The 17,620-nt window shown below is 66.0% G+C and overlaps 2 protein-coding genes across 7 annotated transcripts; one reads left to right on the plus strand and one right to left on the minus strand.

Annotated features, from left to right (window-relative positions):
* Nucleotides 1-443: 443 nt before the first annotated feature.
* AGBL5 (AGBL carboxypeptidase 5) lies at nt 444-16,738 on the plus strand. 6 transcript variants are annotated; one of them, XM_075750163.1, is made up of 13 exons: nt 444-814; nt 1,090-1,261; nt 2,461-2,627; nt 4,168-4,345; nt 5,236-5,414; nt 5,923-6,481; nt 7,057-7,226; nt 9,708-9,843; nt 10,425-10,615; nt 11,082-11,284; nt 15,061-15,176; nt 15,552-15,598; nt 16,037-16,738. In XM_075750163.1, exons 1-13 carry the CDS (start codon nt 618-620, stop codon nt 16,602-16,604), a joined length of 2,883 nt encoding a protein of 960 aa, XP_075606278.1. In that variant the 5' UTR covers nt 444-617; the 3' UTR covers nt 16,605-16,738. The 6 variants fall into 6 exon arrangements, 5 of the variants coding, with proteins under 5 accessions (XP_075606278.1, XP_075606274.1, XP_075606275.1 ...); XM_075750160.1 differs by lacking the exon at nt 16,037-16,738 and having other exon boundaries at nt 450-814; nt 15,552-15,891; XM_075750159.1 differs by lacking the exons at nt 15,061-15,176; nt 15,552-15,598; nt 16,037-16,738 and adding an exon at nt 11,405-12,411 and having other exon boundaries at nt 447-814.
* A 188-nt stretch (nt 16,739-16,926) lies between these two features.
* Nucleotides 16,927-17,612, minus strand: OST4 (oligosaccharyltransferase complex subunit 4, non-catalytic). The gene is made up of 2 exons (XM_075750164.1): nt 17,496-17,612; nt 16,927-17,128 (listed from the first exon to the last, which is right to left on the minus strand). Exon 2 carries the CDS (start codon nt 17,125-17,127, stop codon nt 17,014-17,016), a length of 114 nt encoding a protein of 37 aa, XP_075606279.1. The 5' UTR covers nt 17,128; nt 17,496-17,612; the 3' UTR covers nt 16,927-17,013.
* Between the last annotated feature and the right edge of the window lie 8 nt (nt 17,613-17,620).

Raw genomic sequence — 17,620 nt, forward strand, 5'->3', positions numbered from 1 at the left:
CGGGTGGGTGGGTGTGCTTGCGTGTGTACACGTGTGCTCATGTACGTGTGTGGGCATTGTATGGATGTGTACGTCTGCATATATGTGTGTTCTTATGTACATACATAAGTGTGTGCATACATGTGTGCATGGGCAGGTATGTGCATGCATGTGTGTGCGTACGGGTCTGCATATACATCTGCAGACAAATGTATGTATGGACGCATGTGCGTATGTGTGCATGTGTTCTTATGCACACATGTATGTGTGTGTGTACGCACGTGTATGTGTGTTGAGGTGTGCGCACATGTGTGTACATGGTTGCATGTACGTGTGTGCAGATACATGTGTTTACGTGCAGGTGTGCACCTGCCTGCCCGGATGCCTGTGCACGCGCACACACATGCACGTGCACATGCACGCACACACACGCGCGCACCCAGACGCGTGCGGAGGGGGCGGGGCCCCGCGCGGCGCTGCTACCCGTTGCCGAGGCGCCGTCCAACGGGCGGGTGCGTTGCTAGGGAGCGGCGGGCCAATGGGCGAGCGCGTTGCTGTTGCGAGGCGGCGCGGCGGGCCGGGCCGGGCGGCGGAGCGGAGCGGGGCGATGAGCGGGCGGCGGCGGCGGGCCGGCAGCCATGGAGATCCGCTGCGGGGGGCTGCTCTTCAGCTCCCGCTTCGACTCGGGCAACCTGGCGCATGTGGAGCAGGTGGAGCCGCCCGAGGCGGGGCGCGGCCCCGCGGCCTGGGGCGCCGCCCTCCCCGCCGCCGACTACGAGTTCAACGTCTGGACGCGGCCCGACTGCGCCCAGACCGAGTATGAGAACGGCAACAGGTAACGGCGCGGCGGGGACGGGGAGACTGGGGGGAGCCCCTGGGAGGGGCACGGGCACGGCTTGGGGAGGAGGGGGGGGGAATCCCTGGGGAAGGGGAATGGGGGTCCCGGGGGCGGCTGGTACGGTGCGGGGGGCCGGGAAGGGGTGGGGGGCGCTCAGGGGGTCCGTGTCACCCGGGATCCGACGGGCTGCTCGTGGGGGGGAGCGCCGGGGGGTGGCTGGCGAGGTGGGGGCCCGGGGTAGGGGCTGACCCGGCGCTGCTGTGTCCCCCCAGGTCCTGGTTCTACTTCAGCGTGCGGGGGGGCGCCCCGGGGAAGCTGATCAAGCTGCACATCCTGAATATGAACAAGCAGAGCCGGCTGTACTCCCAGGGCATGTCCCCCTTCGTGCGGACCCTGCCTGTGCGGCCCCGCTGGGAGCGCATCCGCGAGCGGCCCAGCTTCGAGGTACGGGCGCAGGGTCCGGGGGCTCCTCGGCTGAAGCGCGGTGACCAGCAGGCACTGCGTTTGGGGTGGGGGCAGCTCTGGGGACACGAACACTCCTCGCTCCCCATGGCTGGGCGACCTCCAGCCTGGCGGGGTGGGAGAACGGCTGGTTTGTACTTCAGCAGCCCTGAGGGGGGTTGTTAGCGACAAAGCCCCTTCCCAAGGCCGAGTGCTCGGGAGGGGACCCAGCAACTCTTCTCTGCTGGCCGGCTCAGTTGGGGCGTAGGGGCATCTCCCTGTCGTGCGACGAGAGGAACCACAGCACTGCTCTCGAAGCACGCCTGGGGCTTCCCTTCCCCCTTGTCGGTTGTCAAAGCAGCCGGTAAATGGCTTTTTGCGGCGAGCTGCACAATTTCAGAGTGCTGATGCCCCTGTGAGGGGAGCGGTGTGGGGTGAGAGCCTGGGGAACCGCAGCCAGCAGGAACGGCCGCAGCAGCAGGTTGACTCTCACAGCCCCATTGAGTCATTTTTCCCTCAAACAGGAGCGTGCTGGTCCTGGCTTTAATCCCTCATCTGGTAGGAGCTGCCTGGGGCAGACTCTGGGGCGGAGTCGCTCTGGGTTCTCCTTGCTCCGTGCATGCCACTGTGGGGAGGCAGCGACCCCCCCAGCATGCCCCCCGCCTTCTGCCCCATGGAACAGGGGCCAGAGAGAATCTCCCGTCCCCAGGCTCAGGTCGCTCGACTTGGCCCACGTCAGAACCAGGGAGGGACATGACGTAAAGCTGAGCTGAAGCGTGCCGAAATAGAACGGTTATTGTTCGGTCTCTGAGTGCTGGTGGGTGCACATGAGGGCCAGAAGGAACCCCCTGCGTTCCCACAGATCTCTCCCCCAGAGCAAGGCACACAGCAAAGCTTCGGTGTCCCCCGGGGACCCAAGTGCTGCAGGGCGAGCGGGGAACGAGGGTTTTGTAGGAAACAGCCTGGTGTTTCAGGGACCTGAGCGAAGCAGGCTGGGATCTGCTGGGAACATAGCTCTGATTCCCCAGTGGTCAGAGAAGGGCGAGCGGCTGCAGGCATCACCTGATGCACGAGGGAACCGGTGTGGCAGTGCCAGAGGAGCCGGTGGCCGTGGCTGCAGTGGGGAGGTGGCTCTGCATGGCCTCGGCTGGCTGCTCCTGGGGCTGTGCCTCTGCTCAGCCGCTGCTTTGTGTCCGTCCCAGATGGTGGAGACGCAGTTTGTGCTGTCCTTCGTGCACCGCTTCCTGGAGCACCGCGGTGCCACCACCTACTTTGCCTTCTGCTACCCCTTCTCCTACACGGAGTGCCAGGAGATGCTGGCGCAGCTGGACGGCCGCTTCCAGGAGTGCAGGCACATGTCTCCCAGCAGGTGCGCCCCCCCTGCGCCCCCCAGCCCTCTCCTGCTTGGCTTTGCCCCCCCACCCCGTGGTGTCATCCGGCTCTGGCTGCGGCGGGCGGAGGGGGGCGTCTCTTGTGCCTGGCCCTTGCTCCTGGGCCCCAGCTCCCCCCGAGCTCCAAGCATGTGCTTCCGGGGGGCTCCGGGGTGTCCTTTAGAGCCCTGGGCCACATCCCTGGCATTCCCAAGGGTGGGTTCCCATCAGGCGGAGGAGGCTGAGGAGGGGCTGTAACGGAACCGCAGTGCTCGCTTTACGGAGAGGGGGGCCTCGGAGGCCAAGACCTCGTTTGCTTTCCCCCTCCTGCGGGAAGGTCCGGGCATCTCTCCTGCTGCTCCCTTCCCCTGCAATTGCTGTCACGGAGGGAGATCTCACTGCCAAGAGCCAGCCTTAGTACCCGGCTCTCTGTGGATCGTGCTGGGAAGTTCCTCTGGTCTCGAGAATTTCTTCCCAGAACTCAGAGGAGAACCTGATGCCCGGCTGAGGGGGAGGAGGAGGAGGACAGAGTCGATCTTCAGGTGTCCCTGCGGATAACTCTGTCCTGCAGCCCCTCCTGGCCCCAGAGACTTGCGGTGCCGGGGTCATTGCTGGGTGAGCAGTGGTTTATTGAGAGGGGGTTTGTTCTTAAATTCTCACGCGATGGAGAGCTCTGAGAATTTCACAGCCCGGCAGTCAGTCGGCAGGGCTCTGACGGCGATATCACAGTCTCTGTGGGTCAAACTTGCTGACTGACAGGGGACCCCTGAGCCCCTCGGGATCGCGGCAGGGCTGGGTGGTCCCGAGCAAGCCCTTCCTCCACAGGAGGCCCCGGTTCCCTCAGCACAGCAGGAGCTGCCGGGGGAGGTGGAGGGGGGATCTCTGTGTCACACGGTGGGTCGCACTCCCCTCTGTGCGCAATCGTTGCACCGAACCCCCGAGGCCAGAGGCTGGTCCTGCGGCAGCACGGCAGGCTGGCTGGTGCCTGGGCTGTCAGTGACCCTGCGCACACCTCGCTGCCGCTGGGTGCTGCCTTGGCCGCGGTGGGCTCCCGAGGGACGGCGGGCTGCTGCCCCCCTTGCTCAGCCCGGCTGATGCCCTCGGAGGCCGCTCAGGGTTTATTTCACCACCTGCCCGCTCTTGTGCTGCCACAGTGGGATGACCCGACTGTCTGACGGCCGCAGGCACCTCCGCCGGGTCTGGCTGTGCGGGAGCCGCTCTCCTACCACTCCCTGCAGCCGGGGGGGTGCCGGGCAGCGTGATCCCAAGGCCTGGGCCACCACTCTTTCTTCGAAGGAGCCGCTGCTCCGCAGCGCTTGTCTTCCCATCAGACTCAGAGGGGAGCCGGCGGTGTGTAGCTGGGCCGCAGGTGCCTGCAGGCAGCAGGAGAGGGTTTGGCTGCTCTGGCCAGGCTGGGGTCGTTGAATTCCTGGGGACACCAGGACGGCGGCTGCACTGGCCAAGCCGCTTTCCTCCCTGGAAGGGGGGGCTCTGACCCCTGCGTGGCCACCCAGCTGAGCGTCCTCCCTTGCCCTGCAGCCCCCTCGACTCTGTCTATTACCACCGGGAGCTGCTCTGCCACTCCCTGGACAAGCTGCGAGTGGACCTGCTCACTGTCACCTCGTGCCACGGCATGCTGGAGAAGCGGGAGCCCCGGCTGGACAAGCTCTTCCCAGACACCGCCACTCCCCGGCCGCGCCGCTTCGCAGGGAAGAGGGTGAGCCACTGCGACAGCTATTGGGGCCGCGACGGGGACAGCAGACTGTTTGACGGTCCGTGTGCCGGGGCCTTGCTGCCGCCCTCGTGTCACTGACTCGAAAGGCGTCGTGTCGTGTCCTGAAGGGCTGCGGTGTTAGGCTGGGTGGAGCACGGGGAGTACAGTCAGTGAGATCCCGTGTCGAGGCGCGGGAACTAGTAGCCTGCCAGGAGCCCCGGTGCACCCGCATCACCTCAGCACTGTGAAACGCCCCTCTGGCAGCACCACACACGTGTTCCTTGGGGCAAAAGTAAGCGTCTTGTTTCTTGGGAGTTTTGTTCTGTCCTGCTTTTAATGCTGTCACTCTGTTAAGCTGTGAAAAAACCGCTGGAAGTGCTGGTTTTGGGGTGTGTCAGCCCCTGCTGCCTGCTGGGGATGGGGATGGGCAGGGAGCTGCATGCGGCTGCGTGCACATCTCTTGCCGAGAAGGTCCCACCAAGAGGAGGGCTCTGCAGGAGGTGCTCTGCGTCCTCGGTGCAGTCAGGGTCGTTCCCCGCTCTGCAGGATTGCACAGGGCTTTTCTTCGCTGCTGTGCCGCCCTGCCGCCCGTGCTCTGGTTTCTCTTGGCAGGAGGCCACGGGGTTTCTGTCCCGGTATCTCGCGCAGGGATAACCAGCCTTATCCTGAGCAGGAGCCAGGGGAGGCACTGGGTAAAGAAGCTGCCAAACACCGTTGTGTTGCCGCACCTAGTTGCCTGCTCTACAGAAAGGGTTTAGCTCCGCCTCAGGCAGCACGGTGCCTGGCTGCGGTGCAGGGGGAGCCCCGGGGAGCGTTTGTCCCCTCGGCTAAGCCATGGCAGCCTCTCGGGGCAGGCAGGAACCTGCCCGTCATCCCCGGTTGTTTGCCCCCAGGTGTTCTTCCTGAGCAGCAGAGTCCACCCAGGAGAAACACCCTCCAGCTTCGTCTTCAATGGCTTCCTGGACTTCATCCTGCGGGAGGAGGACCCCCGCGCCCAGATGCTGCGGCGGATGTTCGTCTTTAAGCTCATTCCCATGCTGAACCCCGACGGGGTGGTGCGAGGCCACTATCGGTGAGCGAACGTGGGCTGCAGCTCTGCCAGGGTCCGGGCTGGGCTGCTCTTTCCCAGTTGGGAGCTTTTGTGGTGGCAGGAAATGAACCCAAGATCCTGCGTCAGAGGCCCACAGGCAGCAGCCACCTCTCTGCACTTCCCGCCGGATCTGCGGCAGGGCCTGGGGCTGCAGAGATCGGCTCCTGGGTTGAGGCTTTCCAGCTCAGGCGAGCAAGGCTGTCCTGTGCCTTTGCGGCCCTCAGACGCCGTCCTGGCCCGTCGCAGCTCTCCCTGGCAAGGGGAGGAGGGTGGCTCGGGGCTCCGTCTCGCTGAGGGCAGCCCCGCACCAGGAGAGAGGTTCTTGGCTGCACAGGGGCAGAGGCCCTCCCCACTTCCCTGCGAGGGACGGTTGGCCTGTTGGGCAGGACAGAGCCCACAGCCTCAGCCGTTACGAGGGGAGGTCAGGGCTGCCTTTGCAGAACGATAGCGCTATGCGAAAGACCTCGTGTCTCCTCTGCTCTCTCTGCAGGACCGACTCCCGTGGGGTAAACCTGAACCGCCAGTATCTCAACCCCGACGCCGAGCTGCACCCCGCGGTGTACGGGGCCAAAGCCGTCCTCCTCTACCACCATGTTCACAGCCGCATCCTGCCAGGCTCTCCTGACTGGAGGACGTACGTCTCCCCGCTCGGCACCAGCTCGCTAAGCACAAAACCTTCCAACCATTCCGTCCGCAGCAGCGCCCCGTCCCCGGAGACAGCCCTGTCGGAGCTAGAGAAAGCCAATAACCTCCGCAACTCACCCGGCACCTGGCGTGCCGGCACCTACTTCGGCCACTCTCAGGAATCCCGGCTCGCAGGAGCGCCTGCCGCCGAGCTGGGCGGCAAGGACCACGCTGTCTGGATCCTCCCTTCAGGCCGCACCGCGGAGCACCGTGAGGAGGAAGCCAGGAGGCCTTCGCCAGCACCTCTCCCTGAAACCATCCTGCCCCAGGACAGCGGGCTGGCCTACTACGTTGATCTCCACGGGCACGCTTCCAAGCGTGGGTGCTTCATGTACGGCAATAGCTTCAGCGACGAAAACGATCAGGTGAGGGCAGGGGGAAGGAGTACAGAGGTGCTGGAGCAGGCCGGGACCCTCTCGGCGCTCTGCCCTCTCCCAGGGTCCCGAGCGCTCCCGCTGCTGCTGGGAGAGGGGGTGGGAGCTCTGTGTCGGGACAGGGCTGGCATCTGAGGAGAGGGTGTTGGGCTGGCCGCCCTCCCTGCCTGGGCGCTTGGTGGGCTTTGCTCCCCTCTCCCTGGCCTGTGGTCGGAGCAGTAGCAGCAGGTCTCAGCTTTCCCCCGGGCGCTGGTGTGGGGAGGACAGAAGAGCTGCCCCCTCCTCTCCTCCGGGATGCGACAGCAGGGAAGAGCTGCACCGCCAGGCTCCCTGCTCTCCACGAGCAGGCTGTTGGCAGAGCCTGGCTGCTGCCTGTCCCTGCTGGAGGTGGGCAGGGGCAGGCAGGGGTGGGCAACGTCCCCCGGGCAGGGCTGAAGTTGGGCAGAGCGGGCCTGGCCACAGGCAAGACCCCGGTGCGTCCCAGGGCTTGGTGCCGGTGGTGCCAGAGCAGGACAAACAGCCAAAGGACCCCCCCAGTCACCCGTGTCGTGCTGTGTGCGTCGCAGGTGGAGAACATGCTGTTCCCCAAACTCATCTCCCTGAACTCGCCCCACTTTGACTTCACGGGCTGCAACTTCTCGGAGAAGAACATGTACGCCAAAGACAAGCGGGACGGGCAGTCGAAGGAGGGCAGCGGGCGGGTGGCCATCTACAAAGCCTTGGGGATCATCCACAGGTAGGCCAAGCTCTGCTCGCCTGCTCCACACCCGCCGGGCCTGGCCCAGCTCCCCTCCGTCCTGCGAAGGGGGGCTGGCTGCACACAGGGTGTTAAGGAAAGCCCAAACCACAGCTGTGGGGGCAGCTGTGTCCTGCGCCACGGTCCGGCGCCGTCAGGACTGGCCGAGAAGAGCGTTATGCGCTCGGTGCGGTGCAGGCAGGGGCCGGGACCCGGCCGTGCCAGGAGCTGCCACGTTCCTGACCTGCAGGCCTGGCTCCTCTTCCTCCTGTCCCATCACATCCCTCCTGCAGCTGCTCTGGTGGCTTGTCCCAGCTGTCACGGAGCTGCTCGTGCACGGCTTTCCAGAAGGAATTCTCTTTCCCCAATGTTTGTATTGGTATTGAGCTGTAATTAAAACCTGGCTGGTGGTAATGGGCTTGGCTTCCCCAGACCTCACGTGCAAGATTTGCCGTGCAAGATTCCAGCCTCCACTGATCTGTGATTCTGTGAGCTGAGGATATTTGTGTGACCATAGCACCATGTCCCTTGCTGCGACATCGGGCGGGATGGCTTTGGCCTCTTTCTTTTGGGGTTGCTGGGAACATAAAAAGGGCTGAACTACTCGGCCTGTCTTCCCTGGTTTGGCCCTGGCAGCAGCCGTTCGCAGATGCTGAGGGAGAAGTGTGTCATGCTGATGCAGCAGGTGCCACGTTCCCCGGGAATCTGTGGTTTGAGAAAATGCAGAAGTAGCACCAGGCTTCCTACCAGCCCCAGAAACCCCTGCGCCCCTCTCCTGCAGCTTCATCGCTGGCTGTGGCTGCTCTAGGACCAGTCTGCCGGCAGAGGTGGTGGCTGCTTCGGCTCCTTTCTGTCCCCCGTTTCCTCAGCACTTACCCTGCTGCTTCTCTGCGGCCGCAGGCTGGGCCAGGGAACGTGTTTATCCAGCTAAAACCAGCCCCGCGGTAACATACACCGGGATTTGAGGCTCGGGTTGCTGGTATAACTTGCTCTGTGGCTGTTTGCCGTGGCTGGCGGGGAACAGCCCGTGGTTCATCCTGGAGCGTGGCCGGCATTGTGCTGGTGCAGGAGCGCTCTCGGTGCCCACGCTGTGCAGGCACATCAAATGGACGGGGAGGGAGGCTCCTGTTTTCTGCGGGATTAGCGAGCTGAAATGTCTCTGAGCAGCCAGGCAGATGGAGCAGTCACCCTTTTCTCCTTCCTGCCTCCGGCAGGGCTCACTCGGGGTTTCACAGGGACCGAGGTGAGCCTGGCTGGCCGCTCGGTCCATGGGTTGTCTTTTTTGCCAACAGCTGCAACATTTGCCTTTCTCCACCCATTGGGGACCCCCCCACTCCCCATCACCTCCCAGGGATGACCCAGAGGAATACCCTTCAGCACCCTTGGGTGCTGCCTCGGGGCCGTAGGCTCACCCAGGTCATGTTTCTCAGGGATCCCTGACTCGATTATCCTCCCTTTCAGGTAGTTTTTCCCCTGGAGCCCCATCTTCCCACTCCACTGCTGCTTTCTGCAGTGGGGCTCCGTCACGAGCTCCCGATCAGCCAGCCCATCTCCCGGTATGTCTGTGCATCTCCCCGAGTACCAGCACCCTGCAACCGGAGGATGCTGTGCTCAAAAACCTGTCTCTCTCCCTACACCCCCTGTCCCGCAGAGCTGTCTGCGACAGGGTCCCCCTTACTGGTGCCCTGAGTTAGCCGAAACCTGCGCAGGGCATGTGCTCTGCTGCTCTTCTCCCTTGGGATCATGAACCCCATTTCATGGTCGCTACAGCCAAGGCTGCCGTTCCGTGTCACATCCCCAGCTACTCCAGGACTTTCTGGGGCATAGAACCAGCATTTAATGTGCCACATCAGTGGTCCGGTGTCTCGCTGCCAGAAAATCAGTACAGTGTGAGGCCTTGCTCCCGGGGAACGACGCGCCCTCCGTGAACCTCTTGCCCTGTCCTTAGCGTGAGCTCCCTGGGGGAGCCTGCAGGCCCTTCAGCATAACCCGAGAACAACTCCTGGCAGTTGCTTCGCCCTGAAAAGTAGTCGGGTGTCCCTTGCAGCTGCGTGTGCCCTGGCTGGCTCCTCTGGCGCTTTAGGAGCTCGGTGCTCTGCTCACTGGCTGCTCGGGTGCTCCAGCTCCCCCACGGCCCGTCCTTCCTTCAGCACTGAATTCAGAGTCCGGTTCTTGGGTCACGGGTGCCTCTCCTGTCCTCGGCACACCTCTGGCTTCCACCCGATGGCCAGCTGCTGCTTTTTTTTTACCTCCTTTGATAAGAAAATGCAGCACCCATGAAGCGAGCCGCAGTAAGAGCTGCAGCTCAATGGCAGGAGCCACGTCTTCTCCCCAGACTGCTCCCGGGGCTGTGGGGGACGGTGGTGGCTACCAGGCAGGGTGACCCCAACTCGCCTGCACAGTGTCATCGGAGCAGGAGCATTCCCGCACTGGGGCAGGTGCGGATCCCTCGAGTAACGCGGGCTTGCTTGTGCTTCACAGCTACACGCTGGAGTGCAACTACAACACGGGGCGCTCGGTGAACAGCATCCCTGTGGCCTGCCACGACAACGGACGGGCCAGCCCGCCACCCCCTCCCGCCTTCCCCTCCAAATACACCGTGGAGCTGTTTGAGCAGGTAAGGGGATCCCCAGCCATGGGGCAGCCCTCCCTGCCCTGCGCGCTGCAGGCAGCTCTTTCGGCTCCCAGGAAGAAACTTTCACGCTCTCTCCTGCCCCATGAAAAGAGCGTGACCCCTGGGTCAGCCCGCGGTGCAGGCTGGGAGAGGGACGGGGTGTTCTCAGTGCCGTAGGCTGTCAGTACGTCCCAGCCCGTCCCGCTCTGTGGGGCTGGCTGTGCCAGCCCCCACCGCTAACCGCAGCCCCACAAGGTTTTGCTCTCCGGCTGGATCGCCAGCTTCTGCCCTCAGCAGCCGGGGCAGTCGGGGGTGTCCCTGTGCATCTGGCACCTGCAGCAAGGGTTGGCCTGACTCGCCCTCGCCCTGCATGTGTGCTGCACACCCAGCGTTCCTGTCCTACGGGAACACTGCTCCCACCGGGGAGCCCAGCTGCAGCCCGTGATGGAGATGAAACGAGCTCTGGGGGTGTCTGGGATTTGGGGTTGGGTTTCCTTTTCTCTGTCTGTTTTCCTGCCTCGCATCCCCGAGGGCTGGTGCTCTTCCTCAAGGCCTTCCTCACCCGCTGCCTCTTGCCCCGGCAGGTCGGGAGAGCTTTGGCCGTGGCGGCACTGGACATGGCAGAGTGCAATCCCTGGCCCCGCATCGTCCTGTCGGAGCACAGCTGCCTCAGCAACCTGCGAGCCTGGATGCTGAAGCATGTGCGCGGCATGAAGGGCGCAGGCGGGGGCCCGCGGCGGAGAGGAGGTGTCAGGACCCCCCCCAGGAGCTCCACGTAAGGGCCTGCCGGGTTGAGTGTTCAGGAGCTGCAGGATAACGCCAGTTAGAGATGATAAATGTTCTCCAAGTGAGTTACCCTGCAGCTAACGAAGCCGAGGTTTATTTGCTTGCTTCCCCACCTTGTCGGGGCCCGTGCTCATCCCTGCAGATCCCGCTGTGGCTGCGGTGTAGGCTTCCCTCAGCCCCGAGCCACCGGCGGGCAGGAGGGTGAAGCTGTTTGGGTTTCACCTGCCCGCTGACCTGGGAAGTGATTATCTGCCCACAGAGGGAACCTGTGTCTCTTCTGCGTCCCCTCCCCTCTCTCCCCAGCCTGTCCGACGCTGGACCAGGATGGATTTGGGACTGGGGGCGAGGGAGGGGGGAACCGTTTCAGCAGAGACGGGTGGGAAGGACGGGGGGTGCGGAGGGGAGCCCCTCCCCGTGAAGCCAGGCTGAGCCTCCTGTGTCTCATCCCCTTCCAGCGGGCTGCCCACCTCCGCCTCTGATAACGCCCTGTCCCACATGAGGAGCTTCGGCGCCAGCGGGAGCAGTGGCAGCCAGCAGGACTCGCCGCAGATCAAAGCCTCCCCCAGCTTTACCTTCAGCTGCGGCAGGCCCTCGGGTCCGGCCGCCGCGAGCCAGAGTCCTCAGAGAGGCAGCGGCAGAGCCCCGGCACCGGGCAGAGGTAAGCTGGGCCGGGGACCTCTCGTGCGCTTGATCCAGTACCTGTCGAGCTGCTGCGCGAAGCCGCGGCCCTGAGGAGAGCTCTGCGCCAGCGTAACCGTGTGCTTTGACGTAATAAAAGTGGTTTTGCGTGGAAGAAGTGCGTGTGAACCGCCGCCCCGTCCCCTCGGAAGGGTCCTGGATGCCGTGCTCAGCTTCGCGCTCCCTCCTGAGTGGAGCAGCCCTGGCCCGGTCAGGACAGATGCCGCACGGCGAGACCCGTGGCTTCTCCAGCCCAGCTTCTGCAGGGAACCGAGGGGCCCGGCTGAGCTCCTGCCCCATGGCTTGGCAGCCCCCAGCCAGGCAGAAGCTGCCCGCTGCTTCAGGTGTGCTGAGATCAGAGGGACTCTGCCCGCGGTGGGCTGCCGGGGCGATGATGGCCCTTCCCACGCTGGCAGGGCCAGGGGCTTCTCAAGAAGCCAGCACAGAAAACCGCTGCTTGACTCCCCTCCCAAAGGGTTCCCCCGGCCCATGGGTATCCACCAAAGTGCCTTTTCCCTCCCCAGGCACCGGCTGCGCAGCAGTCGATGGTGACACATGGCTCTGGTCGTTGCGAGGTGGGCAGGCAGAGCCGTAATTAGTCACGGGGGGCTTTGAACGTGCAGCGAGTCCTGTCCCCGCTCGTAGCACCGAGCTGCCTTTCTCCCACCTTGCACGGCCGGGAGAAAGGCTGCAGCTTACCGCCCCGGCACCCAGCGAGCCCCGCGGCTGCACCGTGCTCTAAGGCTAAACAAGGCAAGGCGCTCGTGTGGGGCTCGCGCCCCACAGCACCGTGCTCCGAGGTATCCCAGCGCCCAAAGGTGGGAGGCGTGTGAGCGAGGGTCCACTTTTGGGGTGGAGGGGGCTGCCTGTGTGACATGGGTGTGACTGACGCTGCGGTTGTGCCAAGGCTCTGTGTACTGGTGCTGCTCTCGGGAGGGATCAATGCGTTTCCCACGGTCAGCTTGTTCCTCGTGCTCCGCCTGTGTTTTTTGCGTTGCTTCGTCCTCTGTGTTTGCTTTCCAGCACTTTGTAGTGACTGTTCCTCATCTGCCACGAGAACAGGGTGGGGAGGAAATAAAAGGTTTACGTTCTCCTGGGCACCTTGTAATGTCTGTTCCTTCTGCTGAGTGTGCCTGGCCCGCCCCGGAGCCAGCAGGAGCACCACCAGCCCCATCCCCAGCTGCCCGGGACACGGGGACAGTCGGGCACATGAGCAGGAACAGACCTTGTGGGGCTGGAGGGGAAAAGCCCTGCCCACGGCTGCTGGGAGCTTCGGCCCGTGGGATGAGCAGGAGCCTGTCCTGCAGGTGGGACGTCGGGGTCGGGCCACGGCCCAGCTGTCCTCTCTGATGGCCGGCTTACAGGGAGGGCAGCACGGGGCCTCCCCAGCTGCTCGCCCTGAGCCCTGCGGGACCGGAGCCCTTTCCTGGTGGGCTCTGCTGCAGCTCTCTGGCACGGCACGGCTCTCCTCAGCCCCTGTGCTTCAGCCTCCTTCCTCCCCAGGGCTCCCAACCAGCCGAGCCCCAGGGAGCCCGGACCAGACCCATGCTCTGCCGTGGGTGCCGGGGCGAGGTGGGGGGGGCGGGTCTTGGCAGGACCCCCAGTGACCCTCTTGTCTGCGCAGCCTCGGCTGCTGCTGGTCTTTGGCTGGAGTTCATCGCCAAATTGTGCCGTTACAGTTGTGACAAGTCCAAGGTTGAGACTTGCCACTCGCCGGCACCATTCCATAAAGTCACCGCTCGGAGAGGTGCTCCTGCACGCCGCGAACCCACCCCGGCACAGACTTGGTCAGTGTCTGGCTCCTGTCTGCTCCTGCTGGCAGGGTCCCCTCTGCCACCGGCTCCGCCGTCGCTCATGGCTCGCTCGGGCGTTTCTGTGTTGTCTGTTCCCAGGGGACCCTGTCGCGGTTCCACCTCGGTGGCAGCTCAGTCCCCAGCCACTCACTCCCCCGGCAGGATGGGTCGAAGGGAGATGAGGACAGTGTAAAAGGGAAAGCAAAAGCTGTGCGAGTGGAGCCGGGCCAGCTCGGGCATTCCTTCGCTGTGTCCCGTGGCAGGGAGGCGTTTGGCCATCCCTGGAGAGCTCCATCACCGCCGGGAAGACAAACACCACAGCTCCAACCGTCCCCTTCGCCGCCTTCTCCAGCTGTCATGGCCGAGCCTGATGTTTGTGGTCTGGGACGTCCCTGGGGCGGTGGGCTCAGCCATCCTGGCCGTGCCTCACCAGCCCCTTGCTGGGCGAGGAGCAGAAAAGCCCTTGGAACAGCGAAGCCCCCGGTTACCCCGGCTGTGTGCAGCACAGCCCCCAGACAACCTGCTGCCGAGAAAATTCACTTTCCCAGCCAGACCAGAATGTCCTTGCACGCCTCGGCTCTGTGGGCACCTCGCAGGCACCCATGTCCCTGCAGCACCCTCACCGTACAGTGTCCTCACCACGCGGCACCCTCGCCGACACCCTGCGCCCTCCCCACCCCCCCCCAGCTACCGAGCGATTGCCGTAGGCGCCGAATGAGCTCGTGAGCGCGACCAGCTTGGCCAGCAGCGTGCGGGTGCTTGTGGGTCTGGGCCTGTCCAACGCCGTCAGCGTGGCCGGACGTGCTGGGTGCTTGTGCTTGCCATGCTGCCGGGCCCCGCGTTGGTGCTCCCGGGCAGCCCCGGCCATGCTCTCTGGGTGCAGGGCTCCTGCGGTTCCTCTTGTCCCGGTTCGGCTCTGCTGATGCAGGGCAGCCCTCATGGCAGCGCAGTGCTGCCCATGGCTTTGCCGGGGGTGTAGCCCAGCCTGGCACCCAGCCGGTTGTGGCAGGTGTCGAACATCGGCGCTGGTGTCCCCCCTTGAGGAGAGCCCCCCACACACACTGCGGACCACCGGCCACTGGACCCGTCCCAGTTGTCCCAGTGCAGTCGTGAGGAGACCGGGCTGGAAACATTGCCGGGCTCAGGGTAAATGAGGCAGCAGCCCGGCTTTGCTGGATCCCGAGTGGTGCTTGGGGCACCTTCCCTACACGGTTGTGTCCAGCTCAGCCCTCAGGTCTGCCTGGCACAGCCGGTTTGTTGTCCGGCACACTGGCAGGGCCAGGAGCACAACCCAGGATTGAGCCCCGGCTCCCTGCGGGGTGTCCCGGCACAGCACCCTGCCATGGGCTCAGCACTGCGGTCCTGCCTGTCCCGTTAGCAGCCCTGCCTGCCCCTGCCCGTCTCCTGTGGCACGGCTGAGCACGGGCGCAAAGCCCAGTCCTCGGCCACAGCCTTGGCCCGCGGCAATTGTGCCGCGTGTCTGGTGCTGCTGCTTCCGGCTCTGGTTTCCACCAGCGGCCCCAGCCCCACGCTGAGCTGTCGAGTGCCTGTCACGGTCCTCCCTGCCGGCGCTTTGGCAGATGCCAAAGTGGCTCCTCTCACTCCAGCTTTGGGGCTGTGCGTCCTGCCCACGCTGCGGTGGGGGCCCTGGTGAGGTGGGCCAGTGTGCCCGCTGGGGTCCTGGCTCCTCCTGCCAGAGCTGCAGCAGCTCGGTGGTGCTGCCGGCACCGCCAGTGTCTGCCCCTTCCTGCACCGGGCCCCTGGGCAGAGCAGTGTCGTCATGCCTGCTGTGCCTGCGCCCGGTGCCAGCACTGCAGCAGCACTCAGGGCTCGGCCAGGCCATGCCGATCTGCACCGCGGTGGCTCAGTGCGCCCAGGGCAGGCAGGCGGTGCCCCCGCTGCGGCTCACAGCCCCCATCGCCGAACACGGCGCAGGCTGAGCTCCATCTCATTTGTCACACAGGGACCCTGCCAGCGGGCGCCCAGGCACCACTGAGCACCAGCACCAGCCACGGACCGCGAGAGGCCCAGCGCGGCGTGGGAGAGCCGGCAGCTGCCCATGGCACAGCACTGCTGCAGGTACCGGCGGGTGCTGGGGTGGGGGGGGGGGGGGTCTGGGGGGGTGGCAGGGCCCTGCACCCCCACTCCAGCACTCCCTGAGCCCTGGGAGGGGGCTGCCCCACGGCTCCGCCGGCCGGGCCCAGGGGTCTGGGGAATGCCGGGGGGCAAACCATGGTGGGAGGTTGTTGGACTCCCCTCAAGCCATCCGCACCATCCTGGTGTGCAGGGCACGGCACACCAACCCCAGGCTGGCCGGGGGGGGGGTCCCAAAGAGCTGTGGAGCTCAGACTCCCCCGGCTGTGGGGCTCTGCTGGCCCTGTACGACCCCCAGCAGTGGGGGGGGGCTCCCACAAACACCCCTCCTGGACACCGACTGTCCTCCCCCCCCCGCAGGTGCTCCCCAAGAAGCCGGACGCTGGGAGGGCCCCGGAGCAGCCCGGGTAGGTGCTGGCATCAGCCACAGCGTGGGGCCAGCCCAGAGCCTGTGCCGGGGCGGTGGGAGCCCCAAGCAAAGCCCCCGGCGGGCAGCGGGACCGGAGCCACGGGGGGGGGTCTGGGCAGAGGCACCCCCTGCTCCCAGCAGCCGCCTCAGGAGCGGCCTGCGGTTCTCCACAGCCCGGGGGGGCCCCCGCCGCGCCCCAGCAGGATCCCTGTGCGGAGGAAGGGGGTAGCGACCTGCCAGAGCCTGCCAGGGCTCTGCACCGACAGCACCACAGCCCGCCGGGCTGGGAAGCACAGCGGGCCACGGGCCTCGTGGCCTCCGCCAGGTAGGGCCCGGCACCGGGGCTGCCGCAGCACCCGCTCCGGCAACTGGTCTTGCCGCAGTGCAGGGGGTGACCACGGCAGGCAGAGGGTGACGCCGGCCTCTGTCCCCACAGGGCTCTGCCAGGAGCCCCCCGGGGGGGAGTGGAGCGCCGAGGGACTCCTCCTGCGCGGGGACGAGGGCCTGCTCCCCCAGGTACGGCCCTGCGGTGTCGGGGGGCTGCGGTGCGGGCAGGGCAACCTCAGCCCCGCTCTGCCCCGTGCCAGCAGGGCCTGGGTGGGGGCCGTGGTGCTGGGGAGGGGGCTGCGGCCCCTCTGCCCCGGCCCCTCTCCACCCCGCTCTCCCCCACTGCAGCGCCCACCAGGCCCGGCCACGGCCCCCCCCTCACTCAGCTCCTACCGGCAGCTCCTCTTCTTCTGTGCCGAGGCCTGACCGCAGCCACCAGCACCGGCACCGTGCCACCAGCCCGTGCCACGGCACCCCCCCCAACCACGGGGCCCCTCCAGACCAAAGCTGCACCAGCGCAGAGCCGGGGCTGCGGCAGTGCTGGGGGTCTCGGACCTGCTCTGCCGCTCGCCCCTCCCTCCCCGCAGGCTCCAGGCACAGCCGCAGCCACCGGTTTGCCCAGCGCCGTGCCCGCACCCTGCCGCAGCCATCACCACTGGGGTGCTGGGGCCGGCTGAGGTGGCTCACCGCGATTCACCGCAACCGCCCCATCCTGCGGCAGTGCCCGCTCCCACCCCGGGACAGCCCCGCTCCTCCCCGCGGGACCGGCGGAGGGGCCCGGCAGCAGGTGGGAGACATTTTTATGTCACACGGTTTTGTCTTGTATTACTGCGTTCCCGTTAAAGTTGGTTTGGAAGAAGCACGGCCTCCCGCCTCAGCGCGGCACCGCGGCATGTGCCGCCACGCGCCGGGGGCTCGGGTGAGGGGCCGCGCTCAGCCAGGCCCTGCTCCATGGCCACCACGGCACGGCGTGATGGGGGGGGACCGAGGTGAGCGGCGCCGGTGCCGTGCCGTGGTGGCAGTGCCGGTGCCGTGGTGGCAGTGCCGGTGCCGTGGTGGCAGTGCCGTGCCTCGCGTCGCGTCGCCTCACTCCTGCTTCTTGGGGTTGTTGACGGCCACGTAGTGGTAGAGCACGACGAGGAGGAAGAGCGACACGCCCAGCATGTTGGCGAAGATGGCGAGCTGCACGTCCGTGATCATCCTGCCGGGGCACGCGATCACACCCCACCGCACCCCGGCCCGGCAGGGACCCCCCCGGGGCAGCAGCACCCCCCGAAGGACCCCCCCCGGGGTGGGATCTCCCCTCAGAGACCCCCCCGGGCCCAGCTGGGATGGGGACACACCCCCCCCACACACACACCCCCCCACACAAACACACACCCCCCACACACAAACACACACCCCCCACACACCCCCCACACACACCCCCCACACACCCCCCACACACACCCCCATCCCCCCCGGGGCAGGACCCCCCGGCCCGGCTGGGCCCCCCTATCCGCGCCACGACCCCCCCATAGGACCCCGGACCCGCCCCCCCCGAGCAGGACCCCCCCCCCCGCGCTCACGCGCTGCCGCTGCCGACACGTCTCCCTGCGCCGCGCGCGACTTCCGGCCGCGGGGCACGGCGGGAGGGGCGGGGCGGCTGGGGAGCAGACGTCACACCCGCCTCGAGCTTCGCAGTGACGTCATG

Source organism: Balearica regulorum, chromosome 3, assembly GCF_011004875.1.
Source record: "Balearica regulorum gibbericeps isolate bBalReg1 chromosome 3, bBalReg1.pri, whole genome shotgun sequence".
NCBI classification, from domain to species: domain Eukaryota; kingdom Metazoa; phylum Chordata; class Aves; order Gruiformes; family Gruidae; genus Balearica; species Balearica regulorum.

Excerpts from the sequence above, each read along its gene's own strand:
- AGBL5 (XM_075750163.1), top strand. The coding sequence starts at position 618 with ATGGAGATCCGCTGCGGGGGGCTGCTCTTCAGCTCCCGCTTCGACTCG. Across the intron at positions 815-1,089 it reads GAGTATGAGAACGGCAACAG|GTCCTGGTTCTACTTCAGCG; the intron begins GTAACGGCGCGG and ends GTGTCCCCCCAG. Across the intron at positions 1,262-2,460 it reads GCGAGCGGCCCAGCTTCGAG|ATGGTGGAGACGCAGTTTGT; the intron begins GTACGGGCGCAG and ends TGTCCGTCCCAG.
- OST4 (XM_075750164.1), bottom strand. The coding sequence starts at position 17,127 with ATGATCACGGACGTGCAGCTCGCCATCTTCGCCAACATGCTGGGCGTG.